This window comes from Phaenicophaeus curvirostris, chromosome 3 (assembly GCF_032191515.1).
Source record: "Phaenicophaeus curvirostris isolate KB17595 chromosome 3, BPBGC_Pcur_1.0, whole genome shotgun sequence".
Lineage (NCBI taxonomy): Eukaryota > Metazoa > Chordata > Aves > Cuculiformes > Cuculidae > Phaenicophaeus > Phaenicophaeus curvirostris.
In genome coordinates this window covers 29,573,198-29,594,126 of record NC_091394.1, presented here as the reverse complement: position 1 = coordinate 29,594,126, position 20,929 = coordinate 29,573,198, and the positions used below count along the sequence as shown (strand labels likewise).

Here is a 20,929-nt window from a genome sequence, read left to right as displayed (position 1 = left end):
CAGGTCAGATGTAAATAAATACCCATTTGAAACTGTAGTTTCAGGAACCTTCAAACTGTGCTGTGCCCTTTTAGTATCTCATGTAAGATTTGGAGGAGGAGAGGTTGTACATCTAGAATACATTTTGTTAGCTTGAGGTTCTGGAAGGGTAACACTGTCTGTAGTCAAAGGGCTGGGCATTTTGACCATTGATGACTTTATACCAAGTGTGAGAGCCACTTGGAATCTAATGGTGTGTTCTGTTTTTCTAGGGAATACAAGGAGAATATTAAAAAGGTTGATGAAGGTATAAAAGAAATTGCTTCAATGATTGAAAACTTCTATGGAAATGATGGAAAAACTGCATTTATTTTAACTTCTGATCATGGAATGACAGACTGGGGTGAGTCTTTTTGTGGAGTCAGCTGAGCTTGTGGATGAGCATCTGTAGTGCAATTAGAGCTCTGTCTTGTGAGAAGATTTGGAGCTTCTGCTTTGATTTGATATCCTAAGTGTTGCTTGTGTATGAAACCCATACAAATTAGGAAATGGTTACTTGGCAGCAGGGGCTTTTATTAGCTATATGACAGTTGAGTTCCATATCTGTACAGTAAAAAAGAATTAATAGGATAAAGCTTAACTCCCTTAGTGGCTGCTAGAAGGGAGAAAAAGACCCGATTAACACTTCCTCCCTGCAGAAAGCTGCCTTGAGCAGGGGGAGGTTTTGTTATTTGGTTCCCACCTGGAAAGCTGTTGCAGCCCATATGGGATAGAAATAGTTACTGCTTTGTTCTTGAAGCACCTGGGAAAGGTGACAAACTTCTTTGGGAGCTACTGAAAAACTTTTCTTGAGGGCTCTTTTTGCTTGCTGTGGACTTTTAGGTACAGCAGAAAGATGGGACAGCTGTACCTTCCTTAAAGTATTCATGGAAACAGTCTCAGTAAGATGAGCTGGTGGCTCAGCTAAGTTGAAAGCACTCAAAAAAATTGCACTTACCTCCTTCAATAGAAAGAAAATACTGATGCCTGGAGGAAGGCATCCTCCAGGAGGATGGAGGAGGATACTGTCCGTCTGCTTTTTTCCCAAGCTCGGCGAAGAAGAGTGGTTGTTGCTGCTTTTGAGCCCCAAGAATGCCTTCCAAGGATTTCTGAACTTCAGAAATCTTATTCCCAAGTCAGTGTGTTCTTAAGCTTAGAGATGTTTCAGGAAAGCAAAGCTGGTTTTTCAGATTTGTCAGTGATTGTTGTACAGCCCTCAATGCTATTCCCAGTTTCACACCCAGTTCTGTTTTGGTTTTGGGTTTTTTTTTTTTTTTTAAAAAAAATAGCTGTCCTTAAAACAATGTGATGGTCTCTGTTCTTCATAAATATTAAAATATATATACGTGCACACAGAGGGAAGAGGGTGTGTTTATATACATGTGAGGAAAATATATAATCTTGTAGAGCATATGGTGACTAGCATAGAGTTTGTGTAATGATCTTGTTCCCTGTAGGACTGGCTTATCTTGCTGCTGTGATATCTCACCCACTGAGATCAGTGCCCAATTTTTCTCTCAAGCTTGTGTGGTTTCTGCTTCAGTGCAGCTGCTGTTGAGATGTCATAGTTTTAAAGCTTCCTCCTTTTGGTGGCTGATACGTTAATCTGGAGGGAATTAATTTCCCCACAGAAGGAAGTAATGCTTTATCAATTTTTAAAGAGTGTGCTACCAGGCTTTAAAACCTTTAAAATGAACTTGTGTCACTGGGGAAAGGATGACAGTTGCAATGCATATTGTCTTTTGTCTTTGAAATGGAAGTCTTGCCTTTGTTGGTAGGCCAGAGATCAATTCTATGTGATTTCTATGGGCACGTGCCTTATTTTACTCAAGTCAGTCATCTCTCATTTCTGTGGGGTGCTCAGCATAGGTAAATGCATCTGTTCCAAGTAGGTAACTCCTCTACACCTTGAGATTTTTAAATAGTTTGTGTTTAGTTTCTGTATGTTAACCATTTGTGGTTTTTAGTATACAAGGTTGTATCTTTAGAGGCTTGACTTAAGCACTAGAGCTATCCCACCTTGCACTTGAATTTAGCCTTTATTGTTAGTGGCGTAAAAATAAGATATGAAGCTGGAATTGGTTGTATGTGATGGGGTTCTAATATGTATACTGTGACAAGAACTTAGTACACACGTGCATGGGTACGTGGGTTTTGCTTGGTTTTACACCACATGTCTTAAAGTTTACATTTTTCTTGGTTTCATTTATCTTAGGATCCCATGGAGCTGGTCATCCCTCAGAAACTTTAACACCACTGATTGTTTGGGGTGCTGGGGTGAATTATCCACAGAAAGTCACATCCCAGTCCTTTGAAGACAATTTTTTGAAAGGTAAGTAAAATATGAAACTTAAATGAAAGAATTCAGTGAAAAAGGAGGTGTTTAAACATTACACCTGTTGATCCTCACTGACTTCTGTTCCATTACAGTGAATATGTCTTACGTTGTCTGATGTGGACAGGGTATGCCTATGGAGGATATTGCAAAATTGGGTAGATAATATCAGTGTCAGTTTTGTTTTCTAATCATGGAATTGAAGACTCTATCTGTTTGTGTACAGCAGGCTATTCACACTCCTAAGACTTAGTTCCAGAGGAGACTTAATTCTCTGGAAGACTCCCAGAGGTTATAAGCTATTTGTACAGAAACATGATAAGTTGACATGTACTAAGACTTTTTTCTGGCTTCACAGTACAACCCTGGGGACATTCCAGGACTGTCTTGTGTCACTTGCATCCTTGTGGCTGTTTTGGAAATGTAAACAGTCTTTCTCAGTGAAAAACTGTGACTCTTTACTGTTATTTTTCCCATTTGTAGTTTATTTAAGAAGTGTAAATGTTTTTTGGAAAAAATAATTTTTAGTATTTCAAATATGTAGTTTAATAAATAGTGGCTTACTGAAATATCAATGGGTTTCTCAAACTATGTGTGGTTAAACTGTGCAAGCTTTTCCTCTTTCATATGCCCCATTCTTGTAGTCTGCTCTGTTTCTTAAGATGCCTTGAATCTCTCAGGTTGTTATGCAGGATCAATGAGGTAATGACTTTCTGTTTTATTGGATTGTTTGTCAAGCTACATTAGAGAAGAGAAAATAGGTAAAAATTACTTCAGCCCAGAGGTTTTACCCTCCCGCCTGCTCTTGAGAAGGTATTTGTTAACAGATTAAACAAGAAGTTCTCAGATTTAGATCATGCTAACATGTCGCTCTTTGTGATTCACTGCTGCTATAAAACTATGACATCTCTGATAAAGCTGAGAATTAGTTATAGAATAAAAAATAGAAAACAGTAAAACCGACTGTTTTGGTACGACCGGTTGGTCTGAGGTAGTTGACTTTTACAACTGTCAGTTTCCGTAATTCTCAGCAGCATTAGTACAAACCTCAGCGTTTGACTTCAAGTAATGGTGAAAATGGTGTGAGAGCATTTCCAAAAAGATGAGCATTGAGTTGTCTTTGAGATACACAATAGGGAAAGCTTTGTGGCTGTCATCTGTTAGGAAGAGTGTATTTTCTTACAAGGAGGGAATGTGTCTGCACCCTGCTGTGCCTGCTTGATTTTTTTCTTCTGATGGTTTAAAAACAAACAACCAGACCAAAACCCCAGATGCCCCAAAGCAAACATCAGAAACTCCTCCCTTTGTTCAGGACTTGCTCTGATGCTTTCCAGCTGTGCAGCACGTTGTTTGTCTGTTTAGACACTATTTTTACAGGTTCTTAATTGACAGGGATGATCTTTATTGGAGATCTGAATCTCTGAATATCTTGGGAATTTGAATCTCTATTTGTGTAATAAATATCTCCTTAAAAAGTGATGTTTCTCTCTATGGCAGTAAAGCATAGCTTCTAGTAGGCTACGTAGCTTAGAAGTAAAGAAAACAGATTTGTTGAAATGCAACTTGGTACTTTTGCAGGAAAGTACAGTTCAGCTACTCTGTTAATTTACCGTCCTGGATATTTTTACAAAGCTAACTTGCAAAAGGAAAGATGCTTAAAAGAGGTCTGGTGAAAAGTTTTTTGAGTTTTCCTCTCCTGCTCTGTGCAAACGCAGCTGAGACTACGTGCAGGAGAGGAGAGCATTTTCAAGACTGCTATGTCATCAATGGCTGCAATTGTTTAACTTAAATTTGTAATTGCATATACCAGTGTTAAAGTTCTTGCATCTATTGACAATCCTTCCTAATTTCTCTGAGTTAAGAGTTCATGAAAAGAGCAGGTTATTTCTAATGCTGACAAATTTCTTATGCTCTGTTCAATTCAAGCAGGCTGTAGGCAGCTCAGTGAATCGTCTCTCTTCTCATCATTGCCATCAAGGGTCGATACCCCCAAAGGCAGTGCCAATGGGCAGGACTTAGTCTGTCCAATTTGTCATGGAAAGATTCATGTGCTCCTTGGGTGGCTGGAAGAGCACAGTTTCTGCTCCAGGATTACAGCCTTCTCCTCATCAGTCCCTTTACCTGTGGTCTGCCTTCCCTCAGGCCTGGCCATGCAGTCAGCTTGGGAAGATTTGTGATGGCAGCCCAGCATCCTGTGGGCAATGTGTAGTTTTGCCTATCTGGCTGTTGGCTTGACCCTTCTTCAGAATGAAAGAAAATGCAGAGCTGCTCTTGAGCTCCTCAACACAAGTCTCATTGGGTGGCCTTGGAGCTCAAATCCAGAGAAGCTTGTAAATGAAGGTAAAGCTGTCAAGCAGGGGGAAACCTGTATTAAGCACTTTATGGGAGACCAAGACAGTGAGCCGGAATTGTAAACCAGCGTGGGCTGCTTGTACATCCCAGACCCCTCACTTCTGGGAGTACAGCCCAGACTGGCCAGCCTGCAGGTGTGTCCCAGTCCTCGGAGGCTCCTGGACTCAATTTCTTACAACTCCTGGTTCAACTCTATGCCTTTTGGGAATATGAATAGAGGAAGTGGAGATGTAAAAGCTTCTGACAAAGCCAGGTCTAGCAGAGTTTCTTCCTACCTGAAGCACATTGTATGTAGACAGTTTTCCGACATAGCATTTGATAATGCTATTTAATGAAACTGAACAATCACAGAATCACAGAATAACCAGGTTGGAAGAGACCCACCGGATCACCGAGTCCAACCGTTCCTACCAAACACTAAACCATATCCCTCAGCACCTCGTCCACCCGTGCCTTAAACACCTCCAGGGAAGGTGACTCAACCACCTCCCTGGGCAGCCTGTTCCAGTGCCCAATGACCCTTTCTGTAAAGAATTTTTTCCTAACGTCTAGCCTAAACCTCCCCTGTCGGAGCTTGAGGCCATTCCCTCTTGTCCTGTCCCCTGTCACTTGGGAGAAGAGGCCAGCACCCTCCTCTCTACAACGTCCTTTCAGGTAGTTGTAGAGAGCAATGAGGTCACCCCTCAGCCTCCTCTTCTCCAGGCTAAACAACCCCAGCTCTCTCAGCCGCTCCTCATAAGGCCTGTTCTCCAGCCCTTTCACCAGCTTTGTTGCTCTTCTCTGTACTCTCTCCAGAGCCTCAACATCCTTCTTGTGGTGAGGGGCCCAGAACTGAACACAGTATTCGAGGAGCGGTCTCACCAGTGCCGAGTACAGAGGGAGGATAACCTCCCTGGACCTGCTGGTCACGCCGTTTCTGATACAAGCCAAGATGCCATTGGCCTTCTTGGCCACCTGGGCACACTGCTGGCTCATATTCAGTCGGCTGTCAACCAACACCCCCAGGTCCCTCTCCTCCAGGCAGCTTTCTAGACAGACTTCTCCCAGTCTGTAGCACTGCATAGGGTTGTTGTGCCCCAAGTGAAGGACCCGGCATTTGGCCTTGTTAAACCTCATGCCATTGGACTCTGCCCAGCGGTCCAGCCTCTTCAGATCCCTTTGCAGAGCCTCCCGACCCTCCAGCAGATCGACACTTCCACCCAGCTTAGTGTCGTCCGCAAACTTGCTAAGGGTGCATTCGATGCCCTCATCCAGGTCATTGATGAAGACATTGAACAGGGCTGGACCCAGCACTGAGCCCTGGGGAACCCCACTTGTCACTGGCCTCCAGCTGGATTTCACACCATTTACCACCACTCTCTGGGCCCGGCCATCCAACCAGTTTTCCACCCAGGAGAGTGTGCGCCTGTCCAGCCCAGAGGCTGACAGTTTCTCAAGCAGAACGCTGTGAGAAACTGTGTCAAAGGCTTTGCTGAAGTCCAGGAAGACCACATCCACAGCCTTTCCCTCATCCAGTAGCCGGGTCACTTTGTCATAGAAGGCGATCAGGTTAGTCTGGCAAGACCTGCCTTTTGTGAACCCATGTTGACTGGGCCTGATCACCCGGTTCTCTTGCATGTGCTTCATGATAGCACTCAAGATCACCTGTTCCATGACTTTCCCTGGCACTGAGGTCAGACTGACAGGCCTGTAGTTTCCTGGGTCCTCCCTGCGGCCCTTTTTGTAGATGGGCACAACATCAGCCAGCCTCCAGTCCAGTGGGACTTCCCCAGTCTTCCAGGACTGTTGGAAGATGATGGAAAGGGGTCTGGCCAGCACATCCGCCAGCTCCTTCAGTACCCTAGGGTGAATCCCGTCCGGCCCCATAGACTTGTGACTGTCCAGTCGGGCTAGCAAGGCTCTGACCACCTCCTCTTGGATCATGGGAGCCTCATTATGCTCCTCTAGCTCCTGGGTTTGTACACAGGCGGAACGACCCTCCTTACGACTAAAGACTGAGGCAAAGAAGGCATTAAGTACCTCAGCCTTTTCCTCATCCCCTGTTACTGTTGTCCCTTCTGTGTCCAATAGGGACTGTATGGTCTCCCTAGTCCGCCTTTTATTATTTATATATTTGTAGAAAGATTTTTTGTTATCTTTCACTGACTTGGCCAATCCAATTTCTAGCTGAGCCTTAGCCCTTCTGATTTTTTCCCTACACAATCTCACTTCCCTCCTGTAGTCCACCCAAGAGGCCTGTCCCTTCTTCCAGAGGCCATAAACATTTCTTTTCTTCTTGATATCCCTCAAGATCTCTCTATTCAACCAAGCTGGCTCTCTCCCCTGCCGGCTTTTTTTCCGGACCACGGGGATGGCTTTCTCCTGAGCTGCTAGGACCACCCCTTTGAAGAGCTCCCAGCCCTCCTGGGCTCCCTTGCCCTTGAGTACTGTCTCCCATGAGACTTCACCAACCAGCCTGCTGAAGAGATCAAAGTCTGCCCTCTGGAAATTTAATGTTACCGTCTTGCTAACCACCCTCTTCACTTCACCTAGAACAGAAAATTTTATAATCTCATGGTCGCTTAGTCCTAGGCGTCCACCTACCGCCACATCCCCTACAAGGCCTTCTCTGTTCACCAACAGGAGGTCCAGGAGGGCACCTTCCCTGGTTAGTTCATTCACCAACTGTGCAAGGAAGTTATCTCCCACGCACTCCAGGAACCTCCTAGACTGCTTCCTTTCTGCTGTGTTGTACACCCAGCAGATATCAGGCAAATTGAAGTCTCCCACCAGAACGAGAGGCATTGATCTAGAGATTAACCCCAGCTGTTTATAGAAGAGCTCATCAGCTGCTTCTCCTTGGTTGGGTGGTCTGTAACAGACTCCCATCACAAAATCTACCTTCTGGTGGGCTCCTCTGATTTTGACCCACAGGCACTCAACCTCCTCATCTCCACAATCCATCTCAGTGATGTCCAAGTCCTCCCTTACAAAGAGGGCTACCCCACCTCCTCTCCTACCCTTCCTGTCCCGCCTGAAAAGCTTATACCCCACCATAGTCGTACTCCAGTTATATGAGTCGTCCCACCACGTTTCCGTGATGGCAACAACATCATAGGCCCCTTGCCCTACGACAGCTTCCAGCTCTTCCTTCTTATTTCCCATGCTGCGTGCATTGGTGTAAATGCACTTCAGCTGAGCTGCCGAGCCTTCAGCCCTCCTAGAGGGAACAGGGTTCGTTCCCAACTGCCTGGTAACTGGATCAGTTGACACCAGAGTGCCTGCATCTCCCTTAACACCCCGAGGTGTGTTCTCCCCCACTTTTTGTGTGGTGAGGTACTGGTGGTCCTCGCCCGCGCACCCTCTCCCAATCACCAATTCCCCACATCCAGGCTCATTCCTGTCTAGCCTGGGCTCAACCCCCTCCCCCTTCACATCTAGTTTAAAGCTCGATTTATGAGCTTGGCTAGGTTTCTGGCAAGGGCTTTAGCCCCCCTAGGAGACCCATGTGTCCCGCCCTTAGCGAGAAAGCCTGGGGGTGCGTGAGCCCCCCCATGATCAAAAAAGCCAAAGCCCCTCTCCTCGCACCAGGCTCGGAGCCAGGTATTAATCGAATTCTTCCTCCTGGCTTCCCCCTCCTCTCTATTTAGCATTGGGATGGAGCAGAATACTACTTGTGCCCCAGAGCCCTCCATCACTTTCCCAATTGCCCTGAAGCCATTCTTGATGGCTTTGGCCTTTTTGTTTGTTAGGTCATCATTACCAGTTTGGACTACTATCAAAGGATAGTAGTCCGTCTCGTGAACCAGGGAAGGAAGTTTTCTAGCTTCCTCCTTCCCTGATGCACCTGGCAAGCAGCAGACCTCTCTGTGGAGCGGGTCCGGTCTGCAAATGGGTCCCTCCGTTCCTTTTAGGAGGGAGTCCCCTACAACAATCACCCTCCTCTTCTTCTTGATGGAGGATGTTTTTATCTTTTTCTGAGAATGGTGCAGCCTAGGGAAAGATTCTAGGCTGTGGGAGCCACCATCCTCATCCTCAGGGCTGGATTCCACCTGCAGCACCTGATACTTGTTCACCAGGGGGATCTGGGGCCTTGCTGTATGGGTGAGGGGAGTAGGTTTCCTTCCTCTGGCAGGATCTTGCTGCCATTCCCCATCTCTTGTAACCCCAACCTTGCAGCTATATATATATATATGTATGCATTTATACAATAAGAATATGGGTGAGAGTCTGTATGTCTAGAAATATAAACCCGTTTCCTTTTCTGGGAAGCAAAAGGAAGCAAATATGTTCATTTTGGTGTGAGTTTCATCACTAATAGTGATAATACTTCCCCTGTGTTACCATGGGAACTCACTGTTACTGTATGTCTTGCTGCTGTTAAGGTACATGGTTGCTCTTCAGGAGCTCCTGGCACCAAGCAACAGTGTACTCAGCGCCCTGAAGCTAGCAGTGGTATGAAATAAATGCTGAAAATAAGTTCAGTACATGCAATGCTGCAAATATGGATGTTTCCGGTCTTGGGCAGCTTTCAGCTGAGGCAGGTTTGAGGCTGGCGCAGACAAGGTGTAGTATGAGATGGATAAAGGGGGGCATGATCTAGGATTTGAATGCCTGTTTGGAGAAAATAAATAAGGTTGAGCCAGAACTTTGAGTGATGGTTTACCTGTCTTCTTCATGAAGCCTGTTTCTGGTGCATTTGAACTTCTATTTCACATATGTCCAGAGGATAATTTTGGGCAATGTAGTTATAACACCAGTGTCCCCAAGGTGCTAGGTGGATTCCTGCTTCCGTCTGTGCTTTCTGCAGTGTCGTTCCAGCAAGTGATGTTAGCAGCATGGCAAGTTGCCTGTTTAGCTGTCTATGTACTGAGAAAGGTGCCCATGTCTGTTTTTAACATCAACTTTGGCTCCCAGGCTGAGGGTAGCAGTCCCCAGCATCTTTACTGCAATACTTGAGATCTGTTCTAGATAGGTCATTGACAATGTTTTAAATACTTTATTAGCAAGACTGTTTCAGCCCTGTGTTTGTTCAGCTTCACATGTTTTCCTGTGTGTCTGATTTTTTTTAAGCTTGGATAACAGAAAAAAAAAGCTGTGTTGTATTTTTTTTGGTGTTTTGGGGCTTTTTTTTGCTTGGATTTTTTCCTGCTTGTATTTTTGCTGCATGTAGTGGGGCAGCAAATTTAAACATTAAGAAAAGACGACATGAAAATAATAAAACCCAACACCTGCTAAACTCTCTTTTTAAACAGCTCTCCATCCGGCAAGAAAAGAGGCAATTTCCTCTTTATTTCTTTAGAGGCTAATAGAGAGCATGAAAATACAGTTTTGAACCAGCTTTTGGTATGATGCACCACAGCTTTAGGGGTTTTATGTTTGGTTTTGTCTCTGCCTTCATTGTAGTTCTTCTGATTGTTAAATCATTGAACTTTTCCCTTGAGCTTGCCCTTGGCCAGTACTGCTTATGGCAGTGGCAGACATGAAGTATGTTTTTACCACTCTGTGCCAGTATACTGGGGACCTTGGGTTAACCTTTTTAAAACCAATTGAAGAGACTTAAACAGCCCTTCTCTTAAACCTGAGTTTGAGTCTTTTACTTTGCACAGATGGTAATATATTGCTTTCTATACTGTGCTGAAAAAAATAAAGACCTTGGACTTTCTTCAAGTGATGTAGGTCACAATTGCAGGTAGTGATTTATCCTGATGGATAAAAGAAAATGTGAACTGAAATGAATGCATTTCATTGTTTCTGCCTGTTGAGTTCCATCTGCAACCCTTCTAGAACTAGCATCTTAAAGCGAAATTATGATTTTCTTTAGTAACAGCACTTTACGGATAATGGCAGCAAGACATTAAATGTCAACTCAATTATCCTTTTCAAATCTATGTAGATTAGCTGTTCATGTACTCTTTTATTTCTTGCAGAATGGAAACTGGAGGACTTGAAGAGGCTGGATGTCAATCAGGTATCAAACATACCTCATTTAATACGTCATAAATTTTCACCTCAAATTATGAGTTTTGTGTGGTTTAAACTAATTGATGGAATTTGAATGTATGATCACATTGACATAGCATTTCCCTGGAATGTGTTACTTAAATGTTAGCTACAGGAACCTCTCTTATACTGAACATAACAAGGAAAAGCTTAAATTGCTCACTAACACGTGGCAGCTATATACAACATCTCTCCTGAAGACACATTATCACACCATGTTTAGTTAAGTGATCATATGCCGTTGTAGGAGTGCAGTACACTGTGACATGTACTCCTTGGAAACTCAGTGCCTTTTTGAAAGTAACTTGAATAGCATCTAATGTGTTCTCAGAGTGGCATTTGTTTTTGCAGACTTTTAGAAGTAGCTTGTGATGCTTTCCTTCTGCTGTCTGTTTTGAAAATGTTCTGGAACTGAACTTACACCTCCTCAGTATCTCCTATGAAGCTGCTCAGCTAAACACAAAATAGTATGGTCTGATGACTGTATTTCCCAAGTTTGTGGCTATCTGCTGTATGCTTTTTGCTGCACTTAAGTTAGCTGTGTCTGTGTTTAGTGTAGTTTTTGAGTGATCTGTTTCAATGTCTATATTTTGTCACTTTTTCCAGAAGTTGCTGCCATTATTGAATCAAAACCAATTCTCGCTATACTGTTAAATTGTGGGGTTTTTTTTCAACAGGGTTTGTGATTATGGCCCAGCCACTTAGCAATTTAGACCATTTGTGCTGTGAAGGAAGGAAAAAAGTCAGGCAACTTAACCCTTGATAGTAAATAACCCAAGCATTTTTAAATCGTGATGATAATGTACGCACATGTGTGCACTTGAAGCTTGTTTGCTTTTTACTTTCTATCATCCTATGAAATCCCGCATAAGAATAACAGACTCCAAGCTTGCTCAAACAAGAGAAATAAACTTCTGCTAAAAGGTTGAATTTGAGAATTTTCTGGATCAGCTGCTTTCATCAAAGCCCTTGTACAAAATTAGAGATTAATTTTCCCCTCAGAGTTGATAGGAGTTATGGGGATGTTATTTAGAGACCCTGTAGGAGAGTCTCGAGTGTTGCTTTGTTCTGGTTAATGGAGTCCCCAAAGACAGAGCTTTTATCCTGTAGTACATGTGGGACTATGGGTAAGAATAGCAAACTAGACTACTTCTCACTATTACACTACATGTATTTTGTCCTCTACAAATAATGGTTTGGAGTCTCCATCTACACAGTATGTCTGAGGCTGGAGCAGTCCCTGTGGTTTTGCTGTAGTGTCTTCGGATTTATGCTGGAAAAAACCAAATAATTTTGGTGCATAGCTTTATACTAAGGGAACGTATAAACTTGGTGAGAGTCAATGTTTGTCATCACAAGTAAGAAGGTAGTGGTATCATTTTATGAGAAGCCCTGATGTAGATTGAGGGGCCTTCCTGAGGGCTTAGGGCTTTCTGGGGTATGAGTAAAAGTGCAGAATTCCCCTCAGAAGAGAAGGTGAGTAGTTGGCACTGTGGGAACAAGGGATAAGAAGTGCTGTGAAAAGCAGTATATTCAGTGTACTGCTTAAAACTGTAAATATGAAATTAGTTCTTTCTGTGGTGTAAATAGTCATAAAAAGTGGTATGCCTCTGAGTGCAGTGAAAGAGGTACTGAAGTCCTGTGAATAAATACTGCGCGGTTTTGTGTTTTCGTTTTAAACTAACTGCTTTATTGATGTTTTATCAGTACTGGAGCCTCACATTTTGAATCTAATCATGCCATGATGACTACTGGAAACAAAAAAAAAAATACTGTAAAGGAGCTTTGTGTGTCATAACTTCATAGTATTATTCGATTTACTTTGGCAAATACAGATAGATTAAAATTAAACTGAATTTATTAGCTACAGAGGCTAGAAATATCTTAAAATGACATTGCTTGTTTTTGCACAGGCTGATATTGCGCCACTGATGGCTTCCCTTATTGGTGTGCCTTTCCCTCTGAATTCTGTGGTAAGAAGTACAAGCATTGTTCCATACTATAGAAATCTGCTTGCGAAGAGGTGTTGGGGACGAGACCTAAGGCTTGTGAAGGGAAGGGTTATAAATTTGGAAAACTGCTATAGGTGATGGAGACTGCTTGTAGTTTTAGCTTTGTATGTATGTCTTCAATTTGGAGTATAAACTCAATTGTTTTATAGATTATATAGTGCTGCCAATTGGAAAGGCATCTGATCTTTCTGCAATCTGCTGCTTTATACTCTTGAGCTACATAAAAGTTTTCTGTTACTTTGTTTTTTAGGGATGGTAAAAGTGCAGTATGGTTTGAATAACACTTGATTTTGATTGTAAAAGCTGAGCCTGCAAATAAGGCGTTTCCTGCAATTTAATGTTTAATTATTTCTTGTTTAAACTACTGTACTTGATTCAGATGGCATCTTGTGCCATCAGTGAGTGAATAGTGAGTGCCCTCACTGTGAGGTGGCTTTTTCTTTGAATTTCATTTGCGTATTTTTACATAGGTCCAAAGGCTGTCTCATAAATTCCTAATTGATAATTAGCATTACATTAATGCGCTTTCATTCTGCTTTTTTTCATTTTTAAAACACTTGCTTACAACACGTTTTTTAAATACTTCTTCTGGAGTCTCTATCCTAAATTATGTTCCCTTGACCTGCACTCACTGCTGGTTGTGCAAGGGAAACTGCTCAATGTAGGGTGGCACTGAGCTGCTTGCTTTTCTGTCACAAGTACCAGGTGAGGCTTTGGATGGAAGACTTCTAGGTATTTCAGAAGTAGCTTCTGATTAAAAGTTGAGGTTGTATTACTACATGGTATATGCTTTAATAATAACTTCTGTTATTTATGTGGGAGCTGGGATAGTATGAACAGTCCCTGTAATGTTGATGAATTATGCAAGAAGAATATTTTCAAAAGGAGTTGCAGTAGTTATTTTGGCAGTAATTTGAAGTATTCTTACTGCTCGTGTGGCCTGCCATTCAGTTGAAGAAATTTCTGTTCCTTAGTTTAATGTTTTTTGGGTTTTTTTTACGTATATATGCATTTTTCTTCCCCAGGGAACCCTGCCTCTTGAATATCTGAATAACAGTGCTCATTTCAAAGCAGAGAGCATATTTACCAATGCTGTTCAGATTCTTGAGCAATTTAAGGTAACTAAACATACGGTCAAAAAAAAATGTTTCTTTGATTAGTAGTCGTTGCTGGGTGTAAAATAGTTATGCTAGGGCATGTGCTTTATATAGTATGCTGTAATTCAAAGAACTAAAATTGAATGCACAAACTGAGTGATGTTGATTGACTAGCCATGAGCCATATCTGAAGGAGTTCGAAAGACTTTTTTGTGAGAAGGAGTAACTTTTTTCTTGGTTGTTAACATAAATGCTGATGTTTCCTGGTGTTAATGTAAACCTGCTTGCAGTGTGTAGGTAGAAGCTGAGTGCTGCTAACTGAGAAGTGAAATATTGCCTTTGCAAAAGGGGCTAGGAGACAAGGCTCTAAGTCAGGATCAGCATTCAAAGAGATCAAAAAGGTAACAAGCACCTGTCCATTAAAGAAATTAAATTAGTGGCCTAATTAAGTTTCAGGTAATGCTGTTGTATCTGTTGTTTTGCTTTGCAAGTGTTCATCTCTGGCTTCTCTGTCTTGATTCAGCTAATATCGGATATTATATTATGAAAACATATATGTGGTCCAAAGCAAAAAAAAAAGGTTCTCTTTCATTAGGCAGTGGAATGAGAAACAGTTCCAAATCCCCAAATCCCAGTTTTGCTAAGACGTAGAAATGCTCTGAGGGAAATCTATCTTCTCCACAAATAGGAAGCTGAACCATGCAAGAACTGCTCATCTCTTCTGGTTTTTGTATGTGGTGGTTCTTTCCTTTGCGTTTCTCTGCTGAAGCTGAAGTAGCTTAGATACGCCAAATGGGTTTTTACTTTTCTTGTGATGGGCTGACCTGAACATAATTTGTATTCCCTGAGGAGGATGTAACCTTGGATGGATAGGATGAGACATGTGGGTCGCTATTTCAAAATGTCAGGTTTTGGGAGCAGTGCATTTAGAAAGTTCCTGTCTGTACTTTACACTGATAGTCAGACTCGAGTCAGGTTGCTGCAGGAGAATTTTTTGTTTTCAAGGACTTTGGGGAAGTGGCTCTTATGGCATCAAAACCTTCTATTTTTATGCATGTACGGGTTAATCGATCTAACAGCGTTGCTTTGGTGGTGTTGCTGCAGTGTGCTAGTTCCCATCTGGCATCGACAGAGGTTGTCACTGAAGTGTGGTAGCACTTGTAGCTGTATCTTTTCTTTATCCTGCAAACTGTGGAAGTCCTCCTGTGAAAATCAGTGGCTGGGGAGTGGTTTATTTTTCCTACTTCAGAGCAGGTCTGAGCTTCCAAGAACTCAGAGGATTTACGCATACAGGAGTATAACACCCAGGTTCCTGGACAATAGATTGACAGTGTAGTTTCATTCCTTTTCCAAAGTGTTGGAAGTCTTCTGCAATTTGTAGTTTATCCTAATACAATTTTTAGTCTTCTAACAACTTGCATATAATGGTTTAATGCTTTTTTATACAGGTTAAGATGAGTCAGAAAAAGGAAACTACACTGTCATTTCTGTTTACACCATTCAAGTAAGTGTTTGTAAAAACTGTATATATGTTACCTGATTATTTTTCTTATAATTTTGGTATTTCATTGAGATATAACAATAGAAGTTTAGTCTCTTCAGTCTTGTCTGAAATGATAGTATTTATCTGACTATGAAGCTTTGCAATAGAATTCTATGCAATTAAATTCTATTTTAAAATTCTGGTTTTCAAAATAATGTATTCCTTACATTTAGTTTTCTGTTAAGGGTTATTTGCCTAAGCTTTTTGACAATATAGCTATATATAGATTACATAGTAATTTTCACTGAAATAGTTTGTGTTGTTTTTTTTTTTTTAGCTGTGCTCTTTTTAGCATTCCTTGGGAGATGTTTCTGTTGGGTCAGGAAACACAATCTGTTATTGCTCGTATGTGTGTAAAAGTTGCACTAAGAATTGTTTCTTCTATGATTTAAGTTCTAATGAAGACTAAACAAAAAATGCCTTGCATCCAGAAAAGAAGCTCAAAATCTTCAGGATTTGTGATGCCTCATGTTTCCAGGGCTGTGAAGAAATCTCTGTAGTGATTTGTGTATCCGTGAGCTCCGTGTTCTAGTGTGTGGAGTAGTTACTAACCTGCTCACCCTCCAGTCTTACCCAATTAAAGCTGCTTTTTAAGTTTTCTTTTCCTCCTAAAGCCTTTTGCAAGCTTCGCTATGGGTGCATGTCATAATGTTCAGTTCTGCTTTCGGTTTGTGGAGTGCTCCAAAAACACTTTGTAACTGAGAACAGCTGTTTTCCTTTGGGAAATAAAACTGATGTTAATTAAGATCTTTAAATCATAGCAGCAGTAAAATATACTTGAATCTCTTCCTGTGAAGTACATTTAATCTCTAAAAAGATTGCTTTCTTTCTGAACAGAGATTTACTGTGCTATTTTATACCAGTAGCTTCTTCCAAGGGAAGGGCTAAAGACAGTCTGAGACACAAGTCAAGTCAATTGTGGGCACATAATGAATGTTTTAGATCAAATTCTGATTAAGAATGACAGGTGCATCATCAAAGAATTTACTGATCTGTATGGAACAAAAATGCCATATGGAAAGGAGGGTCAGTCATCTTTGATTCTGTAGGGAAGCTTATTAGATTGATTTCACAGTTCTTGTTTACATTTTACCTTTCCCCAAGGAATAAGATGGATTCTGTAAAATGGGATGTGTTTTTCTTAGTGCTAAATTTATCTTTAAAGGAACTAAGAGTTACTGATTGAACACCAATTTATTTTTAATCAGATAAGTAACTTCCTAGTGCCCCAGCTTGCAGGAACTGAAGAAAAACCTGACATAGTTTTACACATGACCTGCTTAAAGGTCTATCCCCTCCTTCACATGGAAGTAACTGACAGTGTGAGCAGTGAACACAAGTCTGAGCTTCAGCTACAGGTCATGATCTGATGTGTTAGCGTAAGGCAACTCTCATCAGTTTTTCCAATAATATTTGTTTGAATTGGTGTGTGATACTGAGGGAAAAGTGTGTGCCCTCTTCTGTTGGCTTTACTGTGGCACTGGTTTCTTTTTTCTTGGTGTTACATAAAAGAGTACAGAAGGGTACAGTTACTCTACCTTTTTCAGTAGATGTTAAAAAAGGCAAAGTTAGACACAGCTTACACCTATGTCTGGAGCAAGAGATCTCTTGGTATACAGTGCTTTTTCAGAGTAATTGGTAGTGATATGGAGATGGCATTTCTGCACAGCTATATGCCATTTGGACGTGTAAGCCCAAGTTTAATGGCAGGTTTGCCCACTAGTTTGTGTTAATCTGTCATTGGCCTTGTTCACTGCTGTAGCTGACCACAGCTCTGTGCTGTACTTCTGCTAGACACTACTGTCCTTTCATACAAACATGAATAGCTTCTTCCACCACTGTTCATTGATTTCAGTTGTTATACAAAGAAGTTATATCCTTTTTTAATCCTTCTGGTGCATGAAATCTGTAACTTGAAGCTCAGAAGATGTGCTTCAGCATAATCTTTTATTCCCTTCTAGTTTGTTAGAGGCTGGTGAAGCATAATTTGTCTGAAGTGCTTTGGGACCATCAAGTTATGTAGAAATTGACAATAGAAATATTTTGGCTTGGAATATTACAAATTTTATTTATGTTTCAGCATCTTGATAACCTGAAAAGGAACAAATATTTCTCTAAGAACTGCCTTTCTCAAATTATTTAGATTAAATTATGTGATTGAATAAAGTCATTGCAACAGAAACGTATATATGAGGTGCAGAAGAAATCTGAATCTAAAATTTCTGATTGTCACATTCTTATTTTAGAGAAGTTGATAAAATTACTATCGAAGATGTATTTATTTGAGGGGGGCAATTTGTTCACAAACAATGGATTCTGTGGAAGCTATAACTTAACAAAAACTTCAACTTAATTTTTCAGCCATAAACAGCATTAGAAGTGGGGTTTTTTTAAAAATATTTTTAGGTGAAAATCCTGTTTCAAAGCTTGAATTTCAAGTTTTTCTTGTCAAGTTACTAGAAAACCATTCATGACCTTCAGATGCAATGACTTAAAAACTAGTCCTTGAGTTGTATGTTAAATGTATTGCACCAAAGGCATCAAGCTAATTCATAAATATATTTCAAGCACATTTTTACTCCTTATTTATCCAGTGTTGACCACAGAGGTATTATCTCGAATTGATACAAGGCTTCTGATTTCTATGGGGAATCTTATCCCTAGTAGTAGCACAGCTGGCAGAATGGATAGGGAACAAAGGAGGGCATTAGATTGGTGCCTTTTCCTGCTTACATCTAAATTATATCTCTTTCTGAAATCTATCAACTGTGTAATGATGAGGATGGAGCTGATCGTTGTCTTGTGTGATAGAAACTTCAGTAGTGTCTACTATGACCAGGTTTGAGGCTGGTTAGAATTTGGATAGCTATATCTATTAATAAGAGTGTGCCTGGCTGCCAGTAATATTTTCATTTTGTCAAAGTGCCCTCCTCAAGAAACAAATCTATAAAAATGTATCTTGATGCTACCTGGACTATTTGCTTGATGCTACCTGGATGCTATTTGGACTACTTTTCAGAAAGAGCTTGGCTACAAGTGGCTGCTGATTCTGCAAGGCAAGGTGCGCAGACTGTGTCCAAAGGAATGAATCTGCAAGAGCAGAGGAGCATCCCTTGCTAGTATGCAAGTTGCCTCCAAGGCTAATATTGAATAATTGTTTAGAATACTCATCTGCAATTCCAGTTGGATACCCAGAGGGATTTACTGTTTGAAATGAGTTTCCTTCCCACTTAATTGCACTCCTTGACTTTTTCTCAGCCATGAAAGATTTTTCCAAAATTATTTGCTTAGCAAAATTAGAGGTTTTTCTTATCACAGTTCTGAGACATAGGCACAATGCTTTGACCTTTATGTGTAAGAAAGGCAAGTACCAAGATGCCAGATACTTTGAAGGAAGAGTGAGGGAGGACAAATCTGAAGGTTGCTGACAGAAGAAAACTGATGTCCAGGGTAGTGAACTGTCTTACTAACTTTCTGACCATGTACCTCAAGGCAACTGCAGAGCTGGCACAGTTTGAAGATGAGTGAGCCAGGGTGCCAGATGCTGCTGTTGCAAAAGCATTCCCAAAGCTGGCGTCTCTGGGCTTTAAAAATATCCTACAAGGAGTAGCAGGGAGATAATCTAGGGAGGTGAGTGGATGGGACATCAGTTGTTGCATTGAAATCCTCCTAGCCAATTAATGCAATTTGATTGTCCCAACAGAGATTTAAGAGATTTAAGATATTAAATTACACAAAAACACAGGAGCACTTTTTTATGTATGCTTGGTGTATGCAGTGCTTTCAGGGAAGACCATGCTCCCAGCTGTTCGGGTCTGATGCCTCATAGTAAGATGGCAGAAGTAGTTTAAGAACCACCATATAAAAAAAATAGAAAAGATGAGCAGCTGAGTTACAATCAGTGCTTGCTTTCCACTAGCTGTGGTTTTTCTGTTTGATGTCTTGAATTTTATATCGGTAAGGTTGGTTTTGTTTTTTTTTTTATCAGGGAACAATTTAAGTATCTTATTTAAAGTCAAGTTTGTGTTTTCTCACACATGAAAAATCTCATGCCATCATGATGCTGCATTTTTAAAGTAACTTAGTTGTTTCAACACTACATTTTAATAATCCAAAATACTTCTGTGTGTATAATCAAGTTATAACACAGTTTTATAGAAGGTCACTGCATTTTCAATGTGTGGTGTACAACTATTAAACAAAAATATGCCTCTCCCTCACCTTATCAAAATATAACTCCTTTTCCTCTGTCCTCCAGTATGAACTGGGATATAACTCCTTCAAACATTTGCATGGATTTGATGCAAGGAAGTATTAATCATGCAGACTAAGTCTTTCCATATAATTATGCATTATGTATTTGTCATGGTAATGGAAAAGAAAATAGTGCTTTCATAATGTAGAGTCTTTGAAGATGTACAGCTACTTCAAAGAAATGCCATATGCACAAATACCTCTCTTTTCTTCCTTCTCTGATGACAGGAGATATAGCACTTTGTTGTTATATTGTGATGGCCTTTCGAAACTTAAATAATAGGTTTTTCCACAAAATTAACATTTGGAGCAAAGTGAAACAAGCAAGTTCTCCACCATCCAGTGGAGCAGGATTACTCAATAAGTCCATAAACATAGCACATGGTTTGATGCATCCTATTCTTGTTTTGTTTAAATAAATGGTGTTTATTTAGATAAATGGTAGTATGCAAGATATTTGTGATACATGTGATAATGCATTGCAAACATCAAGGATTGAATAGGGGGAAAGGGAGAAGCTGTTGCAGTAGGGAAGGGTAATTCTAACATTGATTACTCTCCCTATCCATTTGTCTGAATACATTTGTCTCTCCAGGGGAACCTTAATTAAGAAGAGGCACTGGTTTATCTGGGAAAACATTTCAGCCCCTTTGTCCTGTGGTTGAGAATGAGAGACAGCAACTTCTTTTAACTTCTAGCAAACCCTGGAAAGGCAGCCAACTTTTTCTTTTCTCCACGTTTTCCACACCGGGAAACCTGATGAGAATCTAGGCATCAGCCTGCTTCTGGGGCAGCTGGTATTAGCAAGCCAGTAGGGGCACCTTTAGCTTACTGGTGGTGGGGAGGCGCATGGGCAGCTCTCTCCCTTCCCCTCTTGGCTTTAGAAGACTGTGTATATTCATGTGAACAGAAAATAGAAATGCAGTGCAGTAGAGACAAAAGTGCTCAAATGGAAATAATGGCTTTATATATTTATTAAAAAAAAAAACCTGATTGAATAGTAGATGTATTATCTCTTCAGGGAGAAATCAATACTTGTGCTATAAAATGCATATTCTTTGGCAAAAATGTCAGCTTCTCTTTCACTGAATGGGCTGTATCTGAAGCAGTCTGTTAAGTGCTGCTGCGGAGGATGCAATCCTCTTAGAAAGCAGACATCCTGCTGGTCTCAAGTTTCAGCAGTGCATTCAGGAGCTTTTAGTTTGTACATGAAAAGCTTACTGGCAGCAGGAGGACTAGGCGTAATTGGATTTACTATCAAGTAGGAAGTAGGTAAGGTCTTTAGAAGGAACTAAGAGGCTAATGTATAAGATAAAATATGAGATTTGTGTGTATT

The 20,929-nt window shown here is 41.0% G+C and overlaps 1 protein-coding gene across 2 annotated transcripts in view; it reads left to right on the top strand.

Annotated features, from left to right (window-relative positions):
• PIGN (phosphatidylinositol glycan anchor biosynthesis class N) overlaps positions 1 to 20,929 on the top strand; it is a 91,824-nt gene that overhangs the window by 16,863 nt on the left and 54,032 nt on the right. For both annotated transcript variants that reach the window (XR_011337150.1, XM_069853538.1), the window contains exons 6-11: positions 252 to 382; positions 2,234 to 2,350; positions 10,615 to 10,655; positions 12,601 to 12,660; positions 13,725 to 13,817; positions 15,245 to 15,300. Coding sequence is in view for 1 of the 2 variants with exons in the window: in XM_069853538.1 (XP_069709639.1) it covers positions 252 to 382; positions 2,234 to 2,350; positions 10,615 to 10,655; positions 12,601 to 12,660; positions 13,725 to 13,817; positions 15,245 to 15,300 (498 nt within the window). In the remaining variant the exon portion in view is untranslated. The remainder of the gene's footprint in view (positions 1 to 251; positions 383 to 2,233; positions 2,351 to 10,614; positions 10,656 to 12,600; positions 12,661 to 13,724; positions 13,818 to 15,244; positions 15,301 to 20,929) is intronic.